This window comes from Octopus sinensis, linkage group LG16 (assembly GCF_006345805.1).
Source record: "Octopus sinensis linkage group LG16, ASM634580v1, whole genome shotgun sequence".
Classification (NCBI taxonomy): Eukaryota; Metazoa; Mollusca; class Cephalopoda; order Octopoda; family Octopodidae; genus Octopus; species Octopus sinensis.
This window is the reverse complement of record NC_043012.1, coordinates 44,546,492-44,556,107: the sequence shown is the minus strand read 5'-3', so window position 1 is coordinate 44,556,107 and position 9,616 is coordinate 44,546,492. Positions and strand designations below refer to the sequence as shown.

General features: G+C 34.5%; 1 protein-coding gene across 3 annotated transcripts in view; it reads left to right on the top strand.

Moving 5' to 3' along the window:
• Nucleotides 1–9,616, top strand: part of LOC115220324 (telomere repeats-binding bouquet formation protein 2-like) — a 32,081-nt gene that overhangs the window by 15,902 nt on the left and 6,563 nt on the right. For all 3 annotated transcript variants that reach the window (XM_029790425.2, XM_036510120.1, XM_036510121.1), the window contains exon 5: nt 8,467–8,660. In XM_029790425.2, the coding sequence (XP_029646285.2) occupies nt 8,467–8,660 (194 nt within the window). The remainder of the gene's footprint in view (nt 1–8,466; nt 8,661–9,616) is intronic.

Below are 9,616 nucleotides of genomic sequence, written 5' to 3'. Positions count from 1 at the left end.
CAACTCTGCTAAATACATTCAAGTCAATGAGAGTTTGTCTGAGTTTCTCAAAGATAAAATTCATAAACACAACTAATAATAACGAATTTTTGCATAATTCCCTTGACTTTTTAAACAGGCAGCAGTAAGCGATGAGGACATTTACATGATCCCATTATGTTAACAAGTATTTTGACGGCCAGTGTGGGAGACTGGGTCTCCTCTAGCATTATGTACCCTATTCAACACAATCCTCTGTCATTTCCTTCATCGGATCTACTTTTTTGAGATCATCTTTCTCCACTTTGTCCCATGTCTTTGGTCTTCCTCTTTCAGTGCTTGGCACTTGCTTATACAGCTGTCATCCTCTTTTCACATCATGTGCTCATATCAGCTCAGTCTTCGCACAGTCTTGCACACTAATTCTGATTCCTCTTATACTCAGTTTGCCTCTCAGTTCTTGCTGTTCATCTTCACTAACATGGTACAGCCAGCAAAGCTTCACATATCTTCTACACTCAAGGCCTGTATCTCATTGCCATGCAGTTGCACATAAGCATCATGCAATCTACTCTTGACTTTGAGTAAGAAACCTTTTGTTGCTAGTAGAGATATCAGATTCCAAGATTTTGTCCAACCTGTTCTGATTCTGGTTACCACATTTTTGCAACACTACCCCTCCATTGCTAATTGCGTTACCTCGTTATCTATCAAGTGCTTCGAGAGAACCATCTGGACATTTGTAGGAATGTATTACCTGAGTGCTCATAGTGCTTATTACCTTCGTGCAACTGCTGCATACAATGTCTGCCTTCTTTGATAGCTTGCCTATGATCTCACCACGCCTCCTATTACACTGGGTTCACCTTATACAATTTCTACTGACTTCTTTCGTATAAATGAAGCACAACCATATCCTAGATACTATAAGCATTCTCTCTTCCTCCCAACTTACTGAAATTTCTGCTTCAGTTTCTCTATAGATTTTGTTTGTAAACAGCTAAGCCATAAGTATACAGAAGTTCCCTGTAGAAGCTGGGCTTTAATTCATTTGTTATTGTTTGGAAGGTTATGATAAACAGGATAGGGTTGACAACTGGATTGTGGTATACCCTTACCCCCCCCACACACACACACACAGACACACCTATATGTATATATATATATATATATATTATATATATATATATATTATATATATATATAAGGGAAAGTTTACGAAAATAAACAAAAGACGAAGGCAGGTGGAGTACAAACAAACAAATGTATTAGTATAGCGCTCAGGAATAGAAAAAGTCTTTTATGTTTCGAGCCTACGCTCTTCAACAGAAAGATATATATACACACACACACAGACATGCAGGAAGTAAATAGACACCTTTAATTTACAAAATATTTTATTTAATACGCAAAGCGAAGAATTGAAATGTAATTGATAGGTAGGACTACATACTTTAGTATTTAGTTGACATTCCCTTTGCAGTTTTTAATTCAGAAACTCTTTTTGGCTTTGAACTGATGAGCTTTGTGATTGTCTCTTGTGGAATTTCTGCCCACTTTTCATGCAACAATCAAAACAATTCATCTTTAGATTTAGGTTTCTGTCGAGTTTTCCGTATAGCTCTATCTAGTATGTTCCAAAGATTTTTGATTGGGTTCATGTCAGGAGATTGGTTCAGCCAAGGAAGCTTTTTCATCCCATTTTCAGTCAGCCATTTTTAATTCCTTTTTGCTGTGTAGCATGGAGTCCCATCTTTCATGAATAAAAACTCATTTTTCGTTATGTTATCGTGTGAATACATCGGAAGTAATCATTGATTAAGTATTTCGATGTATTTTCAGAGTTTATTTTTCCAACACATTCGATCAGCTCAGAGCGACCATTGCAGGTGAGAGTTCGCCATAACATTACAGAGATACCACCATATTTCATAGTTGGTTGGAGTCGTTTCAAATCAAGTTCTTGATTGAGAAGCCTCCAGACCCAAACACGTCCACTGTCTGATAATAATGCAAATCTGGATTCATCTGAGAAAATCACTCTATCCCAAAATGAATTGGATTTTTCTGACATCTCCTTAATCCATTTCATTCTTTTCATAATATTAATTGGTTGAAGGAGAGGTTTGCTTCTAGCTGCTCATCCATAATACCCAAGCTTATGCAGATATATAACGCACATTCTTAGACTAACTTCTAGCTATTTTGCAATGTCAGAAGCCTTTGAACGGGGTTCGTTTTCCACAATTCTCTTCAAACAGCAAAGCTTTCCGAGGGCCTAGGTTGGCTGGGATGAGAATCAGTTGATTCTTTTCTTTGGCTTTTGAATTGCACTATAATTCTATTAACAATAGCAAGAGGACTCTGAAGATTTTCAGCAATTTTTTGCTGGCAAAGACCAGCCTCAGATTGCCCAACAATATGACCAATTTGAAAATCTGAGAGTTCTGCTGAATTTTTTGTACTTGGCATGGTTACGCTTTGCCAATGTTTAATATAATGGCACTTGGGATGAAAAAGAATTATTACATTGTAAATTCTACTTCACTGAAAACATATTAAGACGCTTAGATCAGAAAGTTTGAAAATTAAAGGTGTTTATTTACTTCCTGCATATCTGTTTGTGTATGTGTATATATATATATATATATATATATATATATATTACGTTTATGTATTTGTTTTGAAAGATTCCTGATGAGAAATTATGTATTGAAACAGATATTGTTTTTCTGTCAAATAAACACACACTATATATTCATTCTTCATTTCAAATCTTTGTGACAACAGATTTCAAACAAAGGACACTAAAATAAGAACAATAATAAAACTGAAGTGAAGAATTTATACCATATATACTCATGTAAAAGTCGAATTTTTTAGACCATTTTTTAATGTCAAATTTATGGGGTTGACTATAAATGGATACTACTTTTGAGGGGCTGAAATTCAAGCTAGAATCCGAAGTACCGTATCAGTGGCAGAAGCCCAACTCGTCTCTAAGCGAATAAAAACAAAATCACAATGAATTACAGTAATATTACCAGTTCTATGCAACAAAACACGTCCTAGTAAAATATAAAGGTTGCATGGAAACCATTGATCTAGTGATTACTGTAAAAACCCATGTAATTTGTGCACCTGTGTAATTTACGCAGGTGATTTTCAGGAAAAGCTTCTACTTATGCAAGATTCACACCTAAAAGTTTTCAGAATTGCTGATATAGTCAGGGGAAAAAAGCTTTCAATTTAGTTGTATTTAGCATAATTTCACTTACTTCTGATTAGATTTTATTAAATTTTCATGAAATAAAAATAATTTCTGCTTAAACGGGTATCACATTGAAAGCTATTAAATTACAAAGTGTTTGTGTTGTTTATAATAAACTTTATTTTACATTTCTTGCCCACAAGAGATTATGTCTGATCTTTAGCATACTACTGTATGTTTTCTCAAACCACGATCACAGGAAAAGCTATTGATAAGAAGCAGGTGTTGCAAATTAAGTATAATTACCAATAAACAGCAGCTTGGATGACACTTTACTCAACCAACAGAGGAAGGTGACTGATCAAGCTGATTATGTAAACAGAATTCTTTTCTGCCTATTCTTGTTGGAACCTTTGATACGGAGTATCGAAATTTTAATCCCTTTCACATTTATAAAATGTCAAGCAAATTTAATTTGTCATTACTATTATTGTCAGTATGGGCAGAACTTATGAACTGTTTACTGTGAAGGAGAAATTAAATATGTTGAATATGCAATTGAATGTGGCAGTAGAACTGCTGAAAGTCATTTCAGTGTTAATGAAGCCGATGTTTGAAATTGGAGTAAACAGTACAACAAACTTAAAACTGTGCCTAGGAATAAACAGACAAAAATAAAAACATACAATCAAGATTATCCATATCATTACATTTTTTTAAGTCAGGAATATCCATAACACTACACATGTCGGTGGTGCTCCATTGTGATAGGTAGAAACTCCAAGCAATGTAAAATATGACCTGGACCGTGTTTACCGGTATGAACACCAGACTTCAAAAAGTAGTTAACCATTTTGTGGTTTTAGTAAATTTATACAGAAAAAAGTAAGCATTATACCGTCCAGCATAAATAAAAGTCAACTTCATTATTGCTATTTAAGCCATTATTTTTTCTGTAAAAACTTATTCTGATATTAAATAAGTCAACTTCTGGTATGAATGTTTACGTTTTGTATGTCATTTTCCAACCAAAAAAATTTCAAAACAAATTCTGGAAATGATCTACTCATGTAATTTGTGCAACCCCTATAGTTTATCTTTACATTTGCGGAAAAAATGCATAAATTACATGGGTTTTTATGGTAATTGAATGTTTTTAGGCTTACCAAAGTATGAATTCAGACAGTGGCATTTGCCAGTGTTCGCCAATAGTGCTGTCTGTGAAACATGTTTCTCACCATGTAAACAACGAGTATGTGTTACATGTGTTTATTGTACTTGCAGATGTATGCAGGGTTCCAGCATAACCTGTGCATACATTTTAGATGTGTAGTGCTCACTATTAAAGAGTGTTTTACTATAAGCACCAAGCATTCCACCTATAGAGCAGGCTACAGCAAGGTAGCCACACAATTTTGTAACAGTGTTATAACAAGATAATACGGTACCTTGACCCACAAATGTTGTCCTGTTGTTCATGAAATACTAGGGTCAACTTTTATATGGAATCTATGGAAAATTCCAAAATTTTTGGCCAAAAATAGGGGGGTTGACTTTTACATAAGATTGATTATTACTCAAGTATATATGATAATGCATGTGTGTGTTTATTTGGCCCCCAAAAAAGTGACCATCCCGAAATATAACGGTATATATATATATATATATATATATATATATATATATAAGATTACAATACCATTATGGTATTTTACTATGCTGGCCACTAATAAATCATTAAATAATGACTTTATCCTAATTATGTATAAAAATATATATCAGTTCACTCCTATAACATATTTACTGCAGAACTATTCTGGTTGAACTAGATGCTTGGATTTTAAATTCATGAATACATGCAAAATGCACATATAATACTTGTGCTTATGTGGTATGTATATGTATTTCTCATTTATTTACATTTGGTCTGTGCTACTGATGAGCGGAAAAAATTTTTAATTACTCAAACCGCAAAATCTATAGATACGGTACTATCCAAATTATTTTATAAATCCTCGCTGTCTGTTTTCCTTGCTTACAGTCTTGTGGTAATGGAGTAATAATCTAAGTGGTTCCTAGACCATTTGGGGTCTACTTCTAACAGATTGGCATTGTAATTATTCAATGCCCTTATTGTTATTTTAATATTAATTAACCATTATGGTATTTTAGTATGCTGGCCACTTATAAATCATTAAATAATGACTTTATCCTATTTATGTGTGTGTATATATATATATATATATATATATATTGTGTAGGTATCAGTTAGAGGAGTTTAATACCTCTAAGGGATAATTAAATCCAAAGTCGCTCCTGGTTATTACCTGGGTAGGTACAGTCTTTTGTAAAGTTGTACACTAGCAGGTGGTTCGGTTGGTAGACCATAGTTTAGGTTATATACGAGAAGAAAATGGATGTAATAACAAGGGGAGACTCGTCGTTTTTGCTGGTATACATTTAATTTAATTAGATAACAAAGAAGGAAGCAAGCAATGATAAAGGTAGCATTTACGATCGTTTTGATCTATTAGTTTTAATAAATTTCTTCAGATTTTATTTGTGTAAAATAGATTGATACATCAGTTAGGATGTGAAAATAATTGATACATATGTGATGGTAATAGAGGCAAAGTTAGTAAGTCTTACATTAAATTTTGTTCTTGAGCTGGTGATTTCGCTGGGGAGAGGTTTCATTGGGCAATGAGAGCAGGGTGAATATTATTTTGGTGTGGTGTTCCGAGTTTGACTAAGCACATTTTTCGCACGTGTGTATTAAATTGGTTTTATTCAATAGTGTGTTTTAGTCACTGGCAGTGTAAATGAAGGGAAGGTAACTCTAACTTAGGGTAACAAGGGAGCTAACTCATACCAGTTTTATATATATATAGATATATATATATATATATATATATACTGTAAATCCTCGAGCATAGTCCGCCCTTGAGTATAATACACGGGATTTTTAGGAGGCTGTACCTCTGAAAAACCTAAATCTTGTGTATAATACACACCCCTTCTCTAACTTGAGCCATGCGTAATTAAACCAGCAGGACCTAGTCGAAGAAACACTTCCGCACATGCGTAATACAATAATGGTGATGTTCTTAACTGTTATATGGGAATGTAAATATGTTTGCAAATTGTTTTTGTTACATGTTATTTTGTGTTCTGAATACTTTTATTTTAATAAATGTTGCTTACTGCAACTTATGAATGATTCTTTTATGACTTCATTGCCTTCAGGTATAGCTTAAGATATTTTCGTGCCAGACATCACAAAATGCGTCTGAATAAACATTGCTGGACAGCAAATAGAGACTCAGACATTGCTTAGAAAATATTTTTCATTTCTAACCTCGTATATATTACTGACTAGGGATTTTGACCTTTAAATTTTTGGGAAAAAATGCAGATTATACTCGAGGATTTACGGTATATAAAAACTCATACCTGTTATATATATACTCTTTACTTGTTTCAGTCATTTGACTGTGGACATGCTGGAGCACTGCCTTTAGTCAAGGAAATCGACTCCAGGACTTATTCTTTGTAAGCAAGTACTTATTCTGTTGGTGTCTTTTACCGAACCACTAAGTGATGGAGGCATAAACACACCAGCATCAGTTGTCAAGTGATGTTGGGGGGACAAAGACACACATACTTGTATATATACACACACACACACTGGAACCATGTGGTTCATAAGCAAGCTACTTATCACACAGCCACTCCTATGCCTATATAAAATTTTATTGATTACTTGAGCAACTAGAATGCAAATCAGGAAGACTTGTCAATGCTATATCCTGATAAGTTATTGCTATTTGTGGTGATTTAGATAAATGGTCCTCTTAAATAATAAGGATGCATCTTCTCTGCTGAGAGGACAATCATCCTTGAAACCAATCTGTGAGTGTGAGAGGATTCTCAATTATTTCTCTGTTTACGTAAAAGAACACTAGGTTGCTTCCACATTGTCTGCCATCTTCACAGTTAAGGACTTTAGATTTATCTACATTATACATGTGTCAAGTATTAAACAGTTTTATTTTATGAATCCCAGGGGTTCTGGATCTCATCTCAATCATCACATCATTGTTAAATTGTTGTAAAGACATTTTCCAACATGAGCATCATCATTTTAGATCTGTAACCTTCCATTCATCTCTGTTCTATATGATTTCTGCCAGCTTTGTTAATGTGCTTGGGTGCTTTTAATTATACTCTATGCTTGACTTGTTTACTCATTTAAATCTATGTTATTATTATTCCTGCTCTTTAAGGCAGCAAGCTGGCAGAATTGTCAGCAAGCCAAGCAAAATGTTTAGCAACCTTTTGCCTGTCTGCATGTTCTGAGTCCAAATTCCACCAAGGTTGGACTTTGCTTTTCATCTTTTCAGGGTCAATAAAATAGGCACCAGTTGATCACTAGGGTCAATGTAACCAATTTAGCCCCTTCCCTGAAATTGAGGCCATTATTAGTTCCTGCTCCAGCATGACTCTATTATATTTATCATGATAGATAGGAATACTGATCTATAATTTATTTAGCTCTTGGAAAAGATTTTAATTCAACAATACAAGCTACTAAAATCTCATCAGTTCTGAATACTACATATGTTTTTTATTCACTATTTAGTCAAGGGAGAAGAATAATGGTATCTATAACCCTTCCAATACCCTCCTACCATAATCAGGTTACCAGTGGAACTCCTTCCAGAAGTCTGTATTTCTTGGAAGAATGATTGGGAGAAGTGTTTGTGTGAAGTTTGGTAGTTGAGCCACACATTTAACATGAGAAGAGGATGATGTGTTGGTTGAGCAAGCATGGAGGTAATTCATGGTTTGCTAGTTCAAAGAATAAGCAGACCACCCATTGCAGTAATTTTAGAAGAAACCCTGTATCTGTTATAGTTAGTATGAGCAGATCTTTTTGTACTCCACCTATTGTATGCAGTTACATTTAATTGGACTTGGTGAACTTTTACTGAGAGGTCAGTGTGTTTTGCCAAAGACAGAATTTAGTGATAGAGGCATATAAAACAATGACCTTTGGACAAGTAATATGACATTGTGTAAAAGGATAACTGGAAGAGGATCTCAAATAATACACTCAAGTCATATCAGTTGGAATCGGTATTATGTTGGGCAATATTTGTAGCTTTCATTCTGAATCATTAATCTCTCTCTCTCTCTTCCTCTTTCCCTCCCTCTCCACATTTTTCTCTTGAGCCAGTTTCTGTATGTTAGTAAAATTTTTGCATGCTTTTTAGTCTTTCTGAATCCGAAAACCAGCAGTAGCTGTCATTCCTTGATAAAACATACTGAAAATAATGACTATTGTCAAAATAAGATGAAATCAATTCATGAAGAAGAAGGAGGAGGAGGAGATGACAAAAATTACAGTGATGATACTGAAGAAGTTGAAGAGAACAATCAGCCGATAAATATGAAGAGTCAAAGCAAGGTACAATATTCCTTTCACCCTTTAGCGTTCAGATTATTCAGTTAAATCTAATGCTTATTTAAACACATTGTCTTGGATTAATCATGGATTATCTTGTAGCTTCAAGAGTTTGATGATGTGGATGTTTATTTTTTGAATGACAATATAGGGAAGGTGTGAAAGGCAAGATCTGGCCAGTTTGAGTATAAAACAGGTTGACTATTTTGTCTGGATGTGGCCAGTTTAAATGCTAAAGGGTTAATTATAAAATTTTATGAATTAATCCATTTGAAACTTTTTTACTCTAAGTGTCTGTGGAGGAACATAAGTTCACAACTTTCTTGTTCTTAGAAAATCTTCAGCTTTATAAACTCTCCTATCATTCTACTTTTTCAGGAATACAAATTAACTCCAGTTAGTTTGACTAGGACTTTATTTTATCAACTTCCAACAAGACAAAAGACAAAGTTAGCCAGGGTGGGATTTGAACTCTTATTGTTAGAAGTGTTATGAAGCATTGAAAATTGTTTTGTCCAGTGCTCTAACAAGTCTGCCTATCCACATAAATGTTGTACAAGCATCAGAAGTACATATTCTAAGATTGGATTGCTCATATGGTCTCTTCTCAGATGTGATTTTACTCATTTTACCCAATTCAAAAATATCATCTCAATTGTTTTAACTTATACTCCAGACCAGAGGGATGCCAAGAAGTAGACCAATCTGGAAAAGAAGGATTTGGAAGCTTAAGGACCCTTCATATGGTCAGAGATTTAGGGACATCCTAATTGAGAAATTTGATGAGAGGGAGGAGCTACAAACTTGTAACATAGAAGGCAACTGGGAATTCCTGCAAGACAGCTTGCTGAGTGCCACAGACCAAATCTGTGGCTGGTGCAAAGTTACTTCCAGACCTAGGGTAACTGGTGGTTGAACAATACTGTTCGACAGGGCCATTAGAGGAAAGAAACAGGCCT